The following is an 18,646-nucleotide window of genomic DNA, read 5'->3' on the forward strand; positions in this document are numbered from 1 at the left end:
ATTGCACTTGGGCAAAAAAAATGAGAGGCACAAATACAAGATGGGTGACACCTGGCTTGAGAGCAGTACATGTGAAAAGGATCTAGGAGTCTTGGTTGACCACAAACTTGACATGAGCCAACAGTGTGACGCGGCAGCTAAAAAAGCCAATGCAATTCTGGGCTGCATCAATAGGAGTATAGCATCTAGATCAAGGGAAGTAATAGTGCCACTGTATTCTGCTCTGGTCAGACCACACCTGGAGTACTGTGTCCAGTTCTGGGCACCACAATTCAAGAAGGACACTGACAAACTGGAACGTGTCCAGAGGAGGGCAACCAAAATGGTCAAAGGCCTGGAAACGATGCCTTATGAGGAACGGCTAAGGGAGCTGGGCATGTTTAGCCTGGAGAAGAGGAGGTTAAGGGGTGATATGATAGCCATGTTCAAATATATAAAAGGATGTCACATGGAGGAGGGAGAAAGGTTGTTTTCTGCTGCTCCGGAGAAGCGGACACGGAGCAATGGATCCAAACTACAAGAAAGAAGATTCCACCTAAACATTAGGAAGAACTTCCTGACAGTGAGAGCTGTTCGACAGTGGAATTTGCTGCCAAGGAGTGTGGTGGAGTCTCCTTCTTTGGAGGTCTTTAAGCAGAGACTTGACAACCATATGTCAGGAGTGCTCTGATGGTGTTTCCTGCTTGGCAGGGGGTTGGACTCGATGGCCCTTGTGGTCTCTTCCAACTCTATGATTCTATGATTCTATGATTCTATGATTCTGCAATATTACACCAGGATTTACAGAATGTACATCTGCCTGGTCTACCTATCTGCTGTATGTAGATGACATTTTAATATGTTCTACCAGCGAGGAGGCGTGTAAATTAGACACAGAACACCTCCTTCTCGAGCTAGCATATAAAGGTGTCCCCTAAGAAGCTGCAATACTGCAAGCAGGAAGTAAAATACCTTGGACATATCCTGGGGATAGGCACCCGAAGCCTAGAACTGACAGAATAGAGGCAGTCACCAAAATTCCCCTCCCCAAAACAAAGAGACAATTGCCAGGCTTCCTTGGTATGGCAGGCTTCTGCCGAGCTTGGATTGCCGGCTACAGGGGAAAAACTAAACCCCAGTCCACTATGACCCGCCAAGATCATCCTGATGAACTGGTTTGGGGAGAGGAAGCCTATAACACCTTTGAACGCCTTAAGAGGGAATTACGATCTGCCCCCGCCTTGGGCCTCCCGGACTATTGCATCCCTTTCAACCTATTCATTCATGAACAAATGGGGGTAGCCTCAGGAGTTCTTACCCAGCCCTTCCGAGATCAAGAAAGGCCAGTGGCATATTACAGTCTACAACTCAATACTGCAAAGGGAGCAGTGAGTTGCTTGAGAGCCATTGCTGCCGCTGCACTCCTCCTTCAAAAGGCTCAAGAGACAGTGTTGGGACATAAGATCACAATCCATGTTCCCCACGCGGTCTCAACCCTTCTAACTCTAAGGGGCTGCCACCACTTCTTGAACCCACGTCTAAACCATTATGAAGCCTTCCTGTTAACTCCATCCAATGTCACTATTAAACGGGTCAACTCCCTAAACCCAGCAACCCTACTACCCCTCCCAGATGATGGCACCCTGCACCATGATTGTACAAAGATAGTCTGCCAAGCTGAGAAACCCCGAGAAGATTTAGATCACCTCCCTCTAGAAAACCCTGATCTAATACTCTACACAGACGGCAATTCCAAAGTCATAAACGGGGAAAGGAAGACTGGATATGCCGTAGTCTCTGACTTCGAAGTCTTAGAAGCCAACCCTATAAACCCTCAATATAGTGCCCAGATGGGCCTCATAAGGGCTTGTGAGCTTAGTGAAGGAAGAAGGACAACAATTTACACTGACAGCAAATATTGCTTCGGACTAGTACATACAACTAGTACACACAACTGGCCAGATATGGCTTCGAAGGGGCTTCCTGACCGAAGCTGGTTTTCAGATCTCCCACGCAGCCCTAGTGAAAAGGTTACTAACAGCCATCCACATGCCCAAAGCAATAGCCATCGTCCATTGCAAAGCACATACAAAGGGGAGGGACTCAGTCTCCAAAGGTAACAGGCAAGCCGACAGGGCAGCCCAAATGGCCTCACTACATCCCCCAGAGGATGAGACTGAGTTCCAAGGTATACAACTCCCTGCCGACATTGACTTCAAACAAATGTACCAATCGGCCACTGAAGAGGAAAAAACAATGTGGGAATCCATGGGTGCCAACAAAACGGATGGCGTCTAGCTCCTCCCAGACGGCAGAACTGTCATGCCAAAAGCCTGGACTCCAAAATTTGTGAGGGTCTTCCACCAACAGACTCATTGGGGAAAGGGAAGACTAATACACCATGTCCAAAGGTGCTGGTATGCTCCAGGGATAGCGGCTACAGCCACAGCAGCCTCAAAGAATTGCGTAACATGCCAAAACTTCAACCCCAAACGGGAGCCTAAAAGACCCCCAGGAGCCAGGCCTTGGGCTCTTGTTCCCTTTGAGAGTTTACAGCTGGATTTCATCGACCCAGTGTCAGGGGTTCATTGAACCCCAGTGTCAGGGGTTCAAACGTGCCCTAATCATAGTGGACAAATTCTCCTCCTGGGTGGAGGGATTCCCTTGCAAGAAGGCAACCGCTTCAGTACTCGCCAGGGCCCTTTTACAAGATATCATTCCCTGGTATGTCGACTGGACAGTGACAGGGGAACCCACTTTACTGCGGAGGTAGTCCAACAGGTGGCCCAAGCTCCAAAGTGGGAACTCCATACACCCAACCACCCAGCCTCATCAGGACAAGTAGAGCGCATGAATCAAGAGATAAAGGTACAACTAGGGAAACTTTGTAGTACCACCGGACTAAAATGGGTAAATGCGCTCCCACTAGTTCTCCATAATATTCGGAGTGCCCCCACTGGACCATTAAAACTGTCCCCCTTTGAACTTCTGTTTGGGAGACCCCCTCCCCCTGTTTATAACACTTTATTTCCCCTCTTGGAACTTGAGGTGGGGGAAGCAGAACTTACTAATTATGTCATTCAGCTCCAAAAACAGCTACAACATCTCTACAAGTACGCTGCCATAGAGGGACAGAATCTACCAATCAACGTCCCAGCACACTCCTTCCACCTGGGGGACTGGATCCTGGTTAAAGTGTACCAGAAGCTGCCCCTTCAACCTGCCTGGGAGGGCCTGTACCAAGTACTTCTAACCTCGCCTATAGCTTTGAAGGTGGGAGAAAAGAACGCCTGACTACATCACACTAGGTGCAAGGCAACACCACCGCCCCAGGAGGCGCAGGAGAGCCAGGGAGAGGACTACATCTTTGATGCCCCGCCTCCCGCCGCAACCTCCTACATCAATGAGGACGAGGACCAACAGACCAGACCAGATCGGGGTCAGGATCGGGCCCAACAGACCAGACCAGATCGGGGTCAGGATCGGGCCCAACAGACCGGACCAGATCAGGGTCAGGATCGAGCCCAACAGACCGGACCAGATACCACCTCCAAGCCCATCTGGACCCCCAAAGTTGTCCCGGACACAACCGCCATTAAACTACACCTCAAACGTGTTTGACAGCTCAACTGACAGCTCATTGCTTCATCATTTTCCTTCAGTGCTCCGTTTGACAGCTCAACTGACAGCTCCACTGACAGCTCATCGCTTCATCGTTTTCCTTCAGTGCTCCATTTCACAGCTCAACTGACAGCTCCACTGACAGCTCATCACTTCGCCACTTTCCATCAGCGCTCCATTTGACAGCTCAACTGACAGATCCACTGACAGCTCATTGCTTAGTCGCTTTCCTTCAACGCTCCGTTTGACAGCTCCACTGACAGCTCCACTGACAGCTCACCGCTTCATCGCTCAACTCCTTGTTTCCGAGCGCCAACCCAGCCCTCCGTTCATCCGGTTTACTACCCCGTTGCTGAACATGGAATTATTCCCCACCCTTTTTATACTCTCCTCCCTGACCAGGATCTCCGCTTTCGCGTCGAGCCACTGCACTGGATTACAAACAAACTACCATTTCTTGGACTTTCACAGTATCGAATCTGGGGGGAAATCCAACCCTGACTGAATGGGGGACTTTGACTTCTGTCTCCCTGAGTCACTGACTCTGTTGCACCATTCATTAGTACCCAGACTTGCCAATAACTAGTACTGGGAACTCTTTATACGAGACCAAAATCTCCAACGTATAGGGTCAGCCGTCCTCACTCTCAACCATCAGTATTACTGCCTGAGATGCAACAATGGGACTTACCTACTTTATGGCCAAGGAGAGATCTCTAGAAATCCGAACTGGACCGAAATCGAAGCCGGAGGGGCTACACGCGTGTACACAGACTCACACCACCCTTCCGAAAATTTGATCTTTGGTCCACGAAAACCCTAACTACAAGGACTCCGCCTAAGGCGATTCTGTTGCCTATGGAACCTTGGACTCACTCACGACTGGAGAGGGGCAGAGTACCTGGAGGGTTGGCACCATCCTATACACCCCTCCCACACCCCTGTGTGGGACAACGCCAGTCCTTTGAGATGTGGCGGGACTGCTAAGGACAGGCGGCTCCTGAATACCACTGACCCACTATACCCAGTTGGCATCGCGCCCCGGCAGCTTGGCACAGACCTCTCCTTCCCGGGAGAAGATCTCTTTTCGTCCTGGGAGCAGAACTCTTACATCAAACGTCTTAGCCAGGTGGCTAAAGAAACTCCCTACCTGAACTGTTGGATCTGTGCCCATGCACCCAGCCACCTTCAGCAAAGTCTTCCACTAGTTCCAGTAGCCATAACACTGGAACAATACCATTCCGGAGATGTTGCCTCCTGGAACTTAACCGCTTTAAACCTTACCCACCAATATCTGTACCTCACAGGTCCCACCAAGGGACCCCTCTGTCGCCGCTTCACCAGAGAAGGGACCTCTATCGGAACTAGCACCTGCAATGTCAAGCTCGAGGTTCTAGCCACAGGACAAGTGACTGTCACTAACCCAACGCGTTCCCAGACCTTTCCAAACCTTACCCTCGCCTGGGCCAACGCAATTGGCCACCAACCCACTTGGAAGCCACAACACTTGGACCTTATGCTATTGCAGACCTTTGCATCTGGCAGAATGGAATCGTTCCTCAGTGGCTTGTTCTGGGTGTGCAGACACCGGGCATACACCTGGATAAGCCCACACATGTCTGGGTCCTGCTTTGTCAGATACATTGTCTCTGGGATTAGGGTCACCCTGCATCTACTCCCCGGGAGACAGAGGAATAAAAGGGAACCAAAGGACCTGTCAGATCTCTCCGACATCGCTGCCAATGGAGAGACTGTGGCTCGGGCACTGTTCCCTGCTTACGGAGCTGGATCTAACCATGTTGATATTCTCAGACTCACCGACATCCTCCTGAAATTCATGTAAGAAGCCACTCAGATAACAGATTCTTTGGTATCTGAGTTCTCTGAGGTAGGTTACAAACGAGGATTGCTACAGACTTTTTATTGTCAAGTCAAGGGGGGAACCTGTGCTTTGATAGGCGCCAAATGTTGCACATATGTGACTGACCAATCCTTGAACATCACCGGACACTTAAATAACATACACGAATTGGCAGGGAGGCTCAGTGACATTCAACATGAAGGACTGTCAGACTCTGATCTTTGGGGTTGGCTACCCAAATTAGCCAACCCCAAAGATTGTCGAAGGCTGGCTTCGACAGCTACTCAAAGGGGTCGTTTTGACCCTAGGCACCTAGGGTTTTAGACCCCCCCCCAACTGTCAATCACTGTGCTCTGCAGGAGAAGGCCTGCTGCAGATACCCTCTTATTAAGAGGTCTGTTCTGCAAAATACAGGAGTCGGACCTTTAGTTTTGTGGCACCTGGCCTTTGGAATGCCCTTCCCTTGAATATTACATTTAGCCGTGATTCCTGCATTGCAGGAGCTTGGACTAGACGACTCTACAATTTTGTGATTCTATGACTGGAGAGGTACCAGTTGAAGACCTTCCTCTTCCAACAAGCCTTTTAAGATTAGATATTTCCCAGTCTGCATCTCTACTGGAATGGTCTGTTTTTAAGAGGTTTTTATCATTTTATCACGTTTGCTGCCTTGGGCAACTTTGGGATATAAGTTTAATAAACAAACAAACAAACAAACAAACAAATACATTAATAAAAAAGTCCCTGACAAGAATACCACTGAATGCAGGAAGAGTGGAGGACTGGAGTTATAGGAACTAATTCATCTTTTTCTCTCTCAGTCCACTTCTATTTTGCTTTGATCCATTTTTAAATCTGTGAGTCCTTTGATTCCCTTTGGCAACAAAATCGATTTTTGGAGCAAAGGGTGAGCTGCTGAAAGAAGAGAGACAAGAGCTATTTATTTTTCCACTCCCAAACCCCTGAAAAATGTCAGATTTTGTGCAGACATGTGGATGCCCTGTAAAGTGATTGAATGAAGCAGGATGTGCCTCACTAAATAGCTGGTCTTGAAGCAGCCTGGTATTCAGTTCTTCCAAACAGGCCAAGATTCTGCCTAGTCCAGATCTCATGGAGACCTCCTGTATGAAAGAGGCAAGAAACCCCACAGAGAACAAATGAGGACCTGGAAGAACCTTCAGAAGCCCCACAAGGCAGCCTGAACCACCTTGGCTGTTCTTACCACCACCGAAAACCACCCTGACCACATTCTGAGCCCTCTCTTGATCCCTGATGCTCGCCCTCAGGAGATGGCAGTGGACCCTGATGGGAAGCTCAGAGCTGCAACACAGGTACTTGCTTGGCTGCCAGAAGGCACAATCACAAGGCATCTTTTGGGGAGCAAAGCTCTACTCAGCTCCTGTGCCCACAGCATACACTTAAAGCACTATGACACCACTCCGGACTGTCATGGCTTCCTGGGAGCTGTAGTTTGTTAAGGATGCTGAGAGCTGTCAGGAAATTCGTATCCCCTCACAGAACTTCATTATTTTGCAGAGACAACACTCTTCCGTTGCCCGCAATATGGTAAAGGAAGTATCTGGCCTAGTCAAGCTACTTTCGCGAGAATCAAACTTTTCCTGATGTGACCTTGCTGGAAAAGATTATAACAGAGATGAACTCACCTACGTATGTCTGAAACTTCCTTCCCTACCCTCCCAGAGCTACAGTTCCCAGAGTAGCTATACAATCAATCCCTCTTCCCAGGAAACTCTGAGAACTGTAGTTCTGGGAGGGATATAAGGGGCTCCTGACAATGCTCAGCACCCTTAACAGACTACAGCTCCCATAATCCTTTGGGGGAAACATGACTGTTTAAAGAGGTATCATAGTGCTTTAAAGGTATGACTTGAATGTGGCCTAAGCGTTGGCCATGGACAGAATGGGCAGGTTGCATTCAACTGATGGGCACTGATAAGACCTTTCCCTTTTGTTGTAAAGAGCTGTGTGCAATGAGCTGGAGAAGAAGCAGAAGCCGCAGCAGCAACCACCACCTTAGTAATAACCCATGAACTTTAGTGGTAATTTTACTATTGGAAACCAAGCTCCAACTATTCAAAATGCAAGGGAAATCTCCATGCAGTGTGTCATAGAATCATAGAGTTGGAAGAGACCACAAGGGCCATCGAGTCCAACCCCCTGCCAAGCAACCCCCTGCCCATAATCACGAAACTATCATGTGACAATTGCAGCAATAAAAAAGCAGGAACATGGGGATGCAATCACACTCTTTGCAATTCCCAAGTAATCTTCAAAAATCTGGAATGAAGCATTACAGAGCAATGAAGTGATCCTCTGTTTAGAAATCAACAAGCCACTGCTATCAAATGTTGCCTTAGACAGGGTATCAAAGGCTTGATTCCAGAACTGAACCCAGAGCCTCACAAAAATTCCTGGATATTTCATACTATCTTCAGGAAACTCTGGTATTAAGCATTTGGCAGGTGAAGGACATCATCCTAAGCAGTGAACTTTCCTAATTTTAAAATAATTATAGTTGATTAATGGTGCTGTGACATGCTACAGAGATGTATATAAATGTCCCCCCCCCAGCTGATTTCGCAACACCACAGTCCCAAAGTGCTTAGAATCCAAAGTACATAAATCACCAGGAGCTGCCTTTAGGTTAGAGCACATCTTTAAAAAAATTATGAAGAGCACCACCTTCTCCCTCCTTAATGCCCTCCCCACTCTCACTTTCTCTGCATTTAAATAAAGTCTTCACAAGCACGACTTCCACTGAAGATTCTTCTTGCTATAATTCAGACACAGCAACACCAAATCATAATCAGAAGAAAATAAAATACAGTTGCAAGGCCAGACAGTGTTGATGGCACCTGGGAGACTGATGGATAGGAGCTGATAGAGGAGCCAGCAGTATCAGACTCAACTCTGTTCATTACCATAATAAAATGGTAATGAAGGCTGAGGGTGCAAATTCAAAATGGAGCCAGATGGATAAACAAGTGCATAGGCACAGTGGCAGAGCTTCAAGCTCCGGCACTGAGGGCAGAGAGCAGGCGGGGGCAGGGCTGGCACGCGTCCTGGGGGCGTGGTATGCCGCCTGTGGGGGTGGGGCGCCCAGTGTGGGCGGGGGGGGCAACCACGATGGAACCCCACTGGGATTGCTCTGCCGGGGGTGGTGTGCTCCCTCCGTCCCCTCTTCCTCCACCACTGCATAGGCAGCACATGACTCTGCCTCTGGAACAGAAGCATTGCTTGTAGCCATCTCTGATAATACACTTTCGTGATCTTTGTATGATTTTGCTATCCTCTTGGACTACTGTTGTGCTGAATATTTAGCCCACATTTTAATTTTAAGGGAGCCAAGGGGTGGCTGTGAGAGTCCCTTCTCTCATTCTAAAATTATCACCCCAGGGATTTGCATTCTGCAGCTTTCCTAGGCAACCACTCTTCAAAGCAAAGGGAAAGCCACAATAAGGGAAATCCTACTAGGAGGCATCGCCTGCCAACCTAGCAGTTCGAAAGCACCCCCGGGTGCAAGTAGATAAATAGGTACCGCTTACCAGCGGGAAGGTAAACAGCGTTCCGTGTGCTGCGCTGGCTCGCCAGATGCAGCTTTGTCACGCTGGCCACGTGACCCGGAAGTGTCTCCGGACAGCGCTGGCCCCCGGCCTCTTGAGTGAGATGGGCGCACAAACCCCAGAGTCTGTCAAGACTGGCCCGTTTCGGGCAGGGGTACCTTTACCTTTACCTTTTACTAGGAGGCATATTCAGATCAGGAAGTGTGAGCAGCCCGGGAGGCTGAGGGGTGTTGAGGAAATTATAGCATTGTAAAGTTGGAAGGGCCTCCCCAAGTGTCATCTAGTCCACCCCCCTGCAATGCAGGAATCTCAACTGAAGTATCCATGCCAGATGGCCATCCAACCTCTGTTTAAAAGCCTCCAAGGAGTCTGTTCCACTGTTAAATGGCTCTTATCTTCAGAACGTTCTTCCCAGTTTAATCAGAATGTCCTCTTTTGTTATTTGAATCTGTTGGTTCGGGTACCACTCTCTGGAGCAGCAAAAAACAGGCTTGTTTCCATGAGGCAGCCCTCTACAATTCTATGGTTCTATGTAAGATAGCAAGTGGCTTAACATTTTGCCAACTCTGCAGTGGGTGGCACACTCTGCTTGCTGGCTCAGACAGAACACATATTGGAGGATCTTGCACTTTCTCTGGCTCTCCTCCCACTCCGGGGATCTCCAAGAGCAGGCCTTGTGCAAGACCAGCATTATATTAAAACAGCAGCCTCTCAAGCAGAGAGGCTGAACTGAGATCCATTGACTTTCTGTAATGCTCCTAGAAGGATAGGCTAAAAGGGGGCAGGGAATTCAGACAAATGAGCCCAGGCAGATGGCTTGATTTTCTGAAATGCTGCACCATGCAGCCTACAAAGCAGAGATGAGAGACAGGGACATCTCCATCATCTCCTTTCTCAGGCTGCAGCAGATGGATCCAGCACAGCAGTCTCCTTTGCCAGCCGTTAGTCTTACCTTTGCAAGCCCCTGCAGCACCCAGGTGGCAGATGGCGGCCAAAACTCGCCAGATGGCCTTCTGCTCCTCCACCACAATTCCCAGGATCTCCATGGCAGTCTGGAGCTGAGCAAATGCAGCTGAGGCCTTCTGCTTCTCTTCAGCCTGCAAGGATAGAAAGGAACAGCCAGGTCTATGGCATGAGGGCATGGGTTGGGACCAGAGATACCAAGGTGCCTTCAGAAAGAATGTCAGCATACAAAGCACCCTTATAAAGAACCCGACAGGGCCAGAACCTCTCCAAAATACATCACCTACATTGATTATTCTTAAACCAGCATGTGAACATAGGAAACTAAGAAAAACCTGCTGGGTCAGGCCAAGGACCCATCTAATTCAGGATCCTGCTCCTGCTCCCACAGTGAATGCCCCATGGGAAACCCATAAGCAGGAGCCAAGCTGAAGAGCCCTCCCCTCCCCTCCTGCAGCTTCCGGCCCCAGGTTGGCGAAGGTTCCAGTAGAAGGAACCCCCAAGCTACAGAACTGAATGAGAGATAGTGCCTAGGTTACTTCCCTTGTAAGGATGGTAGAATCTTTCAGTTTCAGTTTCTTAAGTCACAGGCAAAAATACACCATAAATAAGACATTGTGGGGGCCAGGCTTCTGTTGAGGGGGAGCAGAACCTCAGATAATTGAGTACTTTCAATGCTTATAATATTTTTGGATCTGCCCCTCCTTGGCTATACCCATGTCTTAAGTTTAGCTCTCCTCATTTCCATGTCACCTTAAAAATATTTTGCCACATTCCCACATCAGTTTGCAATTAAAAGAAAAAATCACCAGCATTTTTAGTGCAAATTTCTCATAACATGCACATAGTTTGTATATATAACTTGCCTAATGTATTTTTGTAAAACAATTTAAATTAATGTAATACATTTCTGTATGTTATTTCCCTAATACATGCATTTCTGGACACATGGCTTGACTGGAGGACAACCTTGCAAAATTCAGCAAGTGTGGATTTCAAACAACGGCTGCACTTCAGTACTCATTTTGTTTTGGGAAGTGCAAATTAAGTAGGTTTGCCTTTAAATGCAAATTGAATCACATTTCTCCTCCACCCCTAGTCCCTTGTTGTGTTTGAGTGTGATCAACAGAATTCAGTATGGCTGGGCTAAGCAGTTGGGAGGAGGTGCAATTCCTTATTCCTCCTCCCAATAAAAACATTACAAGTGGCAAGACTACAGGTATTTGGGGAGGCAAAATATTCTCATTACTAAATACGCTAGCTTTGTGTTCTCCTGGGGAGGTGGTGGTGGTGTCAAAGGCTGCCGCTGTCAGGAGCAACCATGACTCTTCTGCACATGGTTGTGTGGAGGCAAACATGACCCCTCCAAGGCACCTAAAATATATGGGTCTCCTCTTTTGCCTTATCCACTTTTCTGAGGAAAGGCTTTTACAAAGGGGGAGCCATTAAGATTCCAAACAGAAAACTGGATAAAATAAAGGAACCAGTGAGCTAAAACCTGGCATCATTCATACAAGAGAAAAGGTTTGTGCATTTTCAGAAGATGTGAATAAAAGTTGAAAACCTGGAGGCAGAGATGACCCTACTTCAGAGCAGTAGATGGAAGTAGGGCTTCCATTTGATGAGCACCTACAGCTCTTGACCACAGACAAAGTTGCTGAAAGAGCACAGGGTGGTTAATCCTGCCATGTCTCTCCCACACTGGACATGACTGGGATCATTCCCCAGCACTGGGCAGCTTTTTTCTAATTTCAGAAAAGGTTCTCCGTTGCATCTCTGCATGATTGATTGTTGTTGAATTCCGTACTTCCAAGCAGTCTCTGCTAGGATGATTAATTCTAACTCTGGCAATTCTCTGCGTTGTGATTACTGACTCAGGTACATGGCCAGAATCACCAGTCCTCCTCCAGTGAGGTTGCCTGATGCCTCTCTGTATGTCATAGCTCTGTGCTTCTTTCTCACCCATTCAGAATGGATGAGTGACCGACAGGTGAGTGACTCTGACAGTCACAGGTGAGTGACAGAGACCCAAGGAAGGGGCTTCTCCAAGGCTGAGTAATTCCTACTTAAATGTATTTGAAAAGTAAACCTTTTCAATAGTGTTTCCAATTCTAATTAAGCCATGCTCTTGGCTACCAAACATTTGAGACTTGAGGTCTTGAAGCTTTCAAAGGGGAGTGTGTTTGGCTCAAAGCAACTTTCTGAAACACTACAGCTGGAATAGACAGAAGGGCTGAGCATCCGCTGAGGACGGCAGAAAATCCCATTAACCAGCAAGTCCCAGAACTCTTTCAGACATCTAAGGGCCCCTCCCCATTCAACATCAACAGACAGCATGTGTCACCAGATCAGAGAACACACAGCAAAGCTCCAAACTCTCACAGTCCTCCTCAGTGCTTCCTTGGAGTAGAGCCTCTGGCTGTGAGGCAGACCATTTCATTGGGAATCCTGTTTTGCTAAGGTTTTTTTTGTGTGTATTTATTTTTTTGAGCCGTTCTTTGAAGTGTTGCTTTTAAAGCAGGGTGAAAACAATCACTTGAGGGGATTGTTCTGATCATGAAACAAACTTCAGAACATGGTTTGAAAAGAAGCATGATTCCTGGCTTGGCACTCACTCCAGCTACTTTCAGTGACACACCTCTGTTTTGTTTTGGGGGTTGAGAGCATTGCCTGCTGAAAGACCCGATGCCTCACTCCTCCAGATTTGCAGGTTAGCTGGCTGTGTGCCTTTGGCAGTAGAGGCATAGACACAAGCAGCAAGGCTCCTCTCTAAATCTCTGCCCAGGGTGGCTTCCAAGGAATAATAATGTAAGAACCAAAGAATAGTCTGCTGGAACAGGCCCACCTAGTCCAGCATCCTGTTCTCACAGTGGCCAACCAGATGACAATGGGAAACCGACAAGCATGGCTGCTTATGACTGTGAAGGCAGAGCAAGACCCTCTCCTCCATAAATTTGTTGAATCCACTTTTAAAGCCATCCAAATTTGTGGCCATGTCCCATCACTGCCTCCTGTGGAAACTTCAGTTGGGGTGGGGGTCAGGACAGTATCTGGAAATGGGAGACCTACAATAGCTGGGAGTGCTCACCCCTTCCCCCATCTTCCCTGCCTGCCTAAGAAAGCCACTGTAACCCTCTTTATGTGTCCTTGTAGTTTGCCTTCCATTCTTGCGCATTTCTCTACAGCCAAGCAAGGAAAAGTGCAAGGACACAGCCTTTCAGGGGGATTCTTCATGCAGTGGTGCTTAGAGTCTGCCTCCCCCACTGCAGTGTCCCTCCAGACACACAAAATCCTCCACTCAGTGTTTGTGCACAAGTCAGCAGAATGAATCGGGCTCTGGTGGAAAGTGCTAACAGCACAAGTTCAAGGTGGGTCGCCCAGCCCCGACACACAGAGGGTGTTGACAGCAGCAGACTCAATGATAACAGAAAAAAAACTGAAGGAGTCCTGGCACAAGCCAGTCATTTCACTCCGCAGGGAAGCTCAAAGCAGCTCTGGCATAAATGGGATGCAGATTGGAGCCTACATTGGCCAAAGTGCATATTTGCATCACTAATCTCTCACCTTCCCTATTTCTTCCCTGTGAACAATCAGACGCTGACATCAAATGTGCCAGGGAGACAATTAAAATCTTCACATGTGAAAAAAAACAAACCAGATGTCAGGAACCAGACTGAAGGGTATTGCTCTGAGGAAGAATGGTGTGAGCCCCCTCTCCCTCTGCGCAAGGGCCTAATCCTGAAGCTCCTCTGGAGCAGGAGGATAGTATCGACCCAGAGCAATGGTTCATGGAAGGACACAGTTCGGGAACTGACAGTTGGACGGAGCTGGGAGAAGAGCAACCAAGGCGAGAGGAACGGGAAGAGAGAGAGCTGTTTGAATCTCCCTTACTAGAAAGTGTGCTTCCCATGAGCCCGAGAGCCAGGCCACCAGATAGGGCAGCCTCTCAGAAGGCTCAGTGGTGAAGGGATCATGTGGTGAGGAGACAGGAAGATGGAAGTAACTAGAGGGAAGTGGGAGAAACTTAATTGGGAGCACCTGCACAATAAGAATGGATGCTATGTTTGTGCTGTGTTCAATAAACCTCTCTACTGCGGCAAAAGACTACTTTCGCTTCATGCTGTTATCCACAGAGAGGGGGAAGGTAAGCCTCGCCTGGCAGCCTGACACCACCTGAAACTTGAATTCTCCAAATCTGCAACTGACACTGGCCTGTTCAGACATAGAATCACAGAACTGGAGAGTTGGAAGGGAGCCCCAAGGGTCCTCTAGTGCAACCCCCTGCAATGCAGGAATCTCAGCTAAAGCATCCATGACAGATGACCATCCAACCTCTGTTTAAAAACCTCCAAGGAAGAACATTCCAGTGTTGAACAGCTCTTCTGTCAGAAAGTTCTTCCTGATGTTTAGTTGGAATCTCCTTTAATGTAACTTGAAGCCATTGGTTTGAGTCCTACCCTCCAGAGTAGGAGAAAACAAGCTTGCTCCATCTTCCATGAGACAGCCCTTGAGATATTTGAAGATGGCTATGAAATCTCTGTCTCCTCTTTTCTAGGCTAAGAATACTCAGCTCCTTCAACCGTTCCTCATAAGGCTTGGTTTCCAGACCCTTAATCATCTTGGTTGCCCGCCTCTGCACACTTTCCAGCTTGTCAACGTCCTTCTTAAATTGTGGTGCCCAGAATTGGACACAGTATTCCAGCTGTGGTCTCACCAAGGCAGAATAGAGTGGGACTATTACTTCCCTTGATTGGGACACTCTACTGTTGATGCAGCCTACGATGACATTAGCTTTCTTTCTTTTTTGCAGCTGCATCACACTGTTGACTCATGTTAAGTTCCTTTCACATTTACTGCTAGTAAGCCAGGTGACCCCCATTTATGCATCTGGTTCTTCCTGCCTAAGTGGAGAACCTTACATTTGTCCCTATTGAAATTCATTTTGTTAGCCTGGGCCCCATTCTCCAATCTGTTAAGGTCATTTTGAATCCCAGTTCTTTCTTCTACGGCATTAGCCACCCCTCTCAGGGGATGCTCATCAAATGTGCAATCTGCACATTTGATGAGCATCCCCTCAATTCCTTCATTCAAGTCATTTATAAAGACATTGAACAACAGTCCCAAGACAGAACCCTGCAGCACCCAACTTGTAACATTTTTCCAGGATGAAGAGGAACCATTAACGAGTTCTCTTTGGGTTAGGTCAGTACTGGTGTACGGAGGGGGGCAGGGGGAGCGCACCGCACCAGGTACCATTTGGGGAAAGGGTGCCATCACGGCCGCCACACCCTGGGACATGCACCACATGCCATGCAACCTCGGGACGTGTGCCAGCCACGCCACGCCTGTTCTCCAGTCCGGGGGTTGCAGCATGTTGCTCCGCCACTGACTGTGGGTGAGGACCAGGTCCAAGATAGATGATTCCCTTGCTGCTTCTTCCAACTTCTGGGAAATGAAATTGTCAGCTAGATAATGGAGGAATATGTTGGACCTTACATGAAACCCATCTGCAATCCATTTTTCCCAAGCTCACAAACTTCAAATGGAGAAAACAACACCTTAAACTTTTTCATACCTGGAACCCACGCTTATTTCTTTATAAGAATATTTTTAAACTACCAACTCATTTTTAGAAATTGATGTGTGTCAGGGGTTCAGGAGCAGAGGCGAGGGCAAGGGAGGAAACAGAGAGCGAGGGGGAGGAGGCAGACGAAAGGATGAGTGATGACGACGACCCGAGATCTCCGAGCCTTTCCAGTGAATCAGAAGATTCACAAAAAGGAGCACCAGTGGCCAGGGCAAGGGGGGAGAGTAGGGGGACACCCCAGGAAGAAAGAGCCAGAGGGGACTCAGAGGGGAGCAGTTGGAGATCGGGACCAACGTCACCGCCAGAGAGTAGGAAAGAGGAAGAGCGCCAGGGAGCAAGCGCTGGCAGCTCGCAACAGGAGGGAGGGCACGAGTCAGGAGTGGCCACACCTTCATCGGGGAGCGAAGTGACGGTTAGACGGAAAGTGGAAGGTTGGGCGCGCGCGCCAAGTTCAAATGCACAGGAAGGTGGCGCAGTAGGCAGCCCGGAAAGGGAGCCAGGTCCTAAAGCCCGGCGCAAGGAGACAGAAGGGTCCGGGGGGTCAGCGTCAGAAGAATCCCGGAAGGAAGAGACCCAGGGGGGCAGAGGGACCCAGAGGAGAACTGTCAGGCGGAAAAGGTGGAGCAGGGCTAGGATATTAAGTTGGTGTGCAAGGGGCGGAGACTCAGACGGAGCTTCGCCGATCTAAGCATAAGACGTAGGGTTGCACGCAGCAGCTCGAGAATGGAGACTGTAACTCAATAAAGACTTTTATTTAACGACCGCTGGCTAGCGTGATCCTCTGTGAGCTCGGATCTGGAAGTAACCCTGACAGTAAGCTCCGTCTCATTAAATTGTGGGCATCCACGGCCTCGCGGAGAGGAGAGAAAGCGGGTGCCTACAAGAGAGCTCACGAACGGCAGACAACATGACGGCCGAACAGCAAATAACGGAACTCAGAGAAGCAGTTTCACGACTGACTGCCGAGGCGCTGGCGTCCAGGAAGAGAGAGGAGGAAGCAGCTGCCGCCTACAGGGATCTCCAGGTCAGGTTGGACGTGCTTACGAAGCAAGGGCAACAGACACCCAAATCAGAGGGGATTGGGTTGGGGAGACGCACAGGCGGTCTAGTCTCGCACTTCGATGGGAATTTGCAACAGTACCCCAACTTTAGAGCAGACGTAATGTGTGCACTGCAACTACTGCACAAAGACTTTAGAGATGAACAAGAGAAAGTGGGGTTCATCATGTCCCATTTGCATGGAGACGCAAAAGCATGGCTGCGCAATTTGTGGAGAGATAAGGATCCTGCGCTCCAAAATGCAGACGCCTTTATTAAAGCGATGGATGGCTGTTTTTTATCAAGCATTGACGTGGATCTTGCCCGAAAGGAGGTGCATGGACTAAGGCAAGGGAGGGCCAGCGTAAGGCAGTATCATGCCCGCTTTTTCGCTTTGGTCAGTGCCCTGGAATGGGACAGAGATTCGGCTCCTGTCAGAGACCTTTTTTGGGAGGGCTTGCACAACTCGGTTAAAGATGAGATTGCGAGGGGGGAGAGACCCCGGACCACGCAGGAGATCGTTCAGAGGGCGCTGGCGGTGGGGGTGCGGCTGGAAGAACGTCCGTGGAGCAGCGACGAAGGGCGCAGCGGGCGCGAACCAGCCAGGGGCTCCTCCTTCCTTCCCAGAGAAGCAGCGCGTACGCAATCCACGCCTCCAACAGGAGGAGGGGTGGAACCGATGGAGGTTGGGAGTGCAAGGGCTCAGTCAGCAGCCAGAGCCCTAGCACCGGCAGCAGTGAAAGCGAAGCCTCCTAGAGGGACCAGGAAGTGTTATATCTGCGAGGATCCAGGGCATATGGCGAAAGAGTGTCCCCGGAGGCTCCACAAGCACACTGCAGCCTCAGCAATGGTGACTGCAGCAACGCAGCACGGAGAACCACAGCAGGGAAACGACGATGTCTGGCTGGAGGAAGAGGCACTGGGGCCCAGCCAGACGTGTCAGTGAAGCAGTCCCCAGAGATTTTACCGCCCATGGACCCCCTCCCGCCCAAGCCAGTAGTGAGGCTCACCGCATCGCTCCAGCTACCCAATGGAATCACCATGGACGTGCCAATCACCGTCGACTCGGGAAGCAATGCAGACTTCATAGGGCAGGACTTTGTCGACCGGCACGCTATACAGTTGCTGCCTGCCACGCTGCCCCTGCAGGTCGTCACGGTGGATGGCAGGGAGCTGTTAGGGGGGCAAGTGGTGAAGCAGACGCCACCTATGGTGCTGCGGCTTGGAAATCACAGGGAAATCATCAGCTTCAACGTCACTCAACTCTCGGACACGCCAATTGTATTGGGCATGAGTTGGCTGGACAAGCACAGCCCGACGCTGGCTTGGTACCAGAGGCAGCTGACCTTCGGCTCTTCCTTTTGTGCTGAACACTGCATCATGCCCCAGCAGGAAGGGGAGCAAGAGGAGTCACAGATGCTGCTAGGCACGCTGCAAGCGATTCCCCACAAGTACGCAGAATTTTTGGAGGTTTTCTGCGAGAAGGAGGCAGACAAGCTACCCCCCCACAGACCATATGACTGCAAAATTGACCTGCTGCCGGGGGCGGCGCTGCCCAAAGGGAAGCTGTATTCCATGTCTGAAGACGAACTGCAGGAACTCAAAGAGTTCATAGATCATAATTTGAAGCGCGGTTTCATCCGAGAGTCCCAGGCAGCGGGGGGCAGTCCTGTATTCTTTGTGAAGAAGCGAGACACGCCCCAAAAAAGACTCGTAGTGGACTACCGCATTTTGAACAGTGTGACCAAGCCATCGGACTTCCCCATGCCCCGAATCGACGACCTCCTCGCAAAAGTACGCAAGGGCAACGTGTTCACCAAGTTGGATCTGCGAGGGGCGTACAACCTCATTCGCATGCGGGAAGGAGATGAGTGGAAGACAGCCATGTTCACGCCCCTGGGCACCTACGAATATAGAGTTATGCCTTTTGGATTGCAAAATGGCTCCCACGTTTTTCAAGCTTTCATGCATCACGTGTTGGCGGGGCTCCTCTACAAGACGTGCGTCTGTTTC

The 18,646-nt window shown here is 49.3% G+C and overlaps 1 protein-coding gene across 1 annotated transcript in view; it reads right to left on the bottom strand.

Moving 5' to 3' along the window:
- Positions 1 to 18,646, bottom strand: part of MYO18B (myosin XVIIIB) — a 330,944-nt gene that overhangs the window by 243,734 nt on the left and 68,564 nt on the right. Inside the window, exon 12 of the mRNA XM_082204380.1 lies at positions 9,998 to 10,142. Within this exon, the coding sequence (XP_082060506.1) occupies positions 9,998 to 10,142 (145 nt within the window). The remainder of the gene's footprint in view (positions 1 to 9,997; positions 10,143 to 18,646) is intronic.

This window comes from Podarcis vaucheri (genome assembly GCF_965113315.1).
Source record: "Podarcis vaucheri genome assembly, chromosome: 16".
NCBI classification, from domain to species: domain Eukaryota; kingdom Metazoa; phylum Chordata; class Lepidosauria; order Squamata; family Lacertidae; genus Podarcis; species Podarcis vaucheri.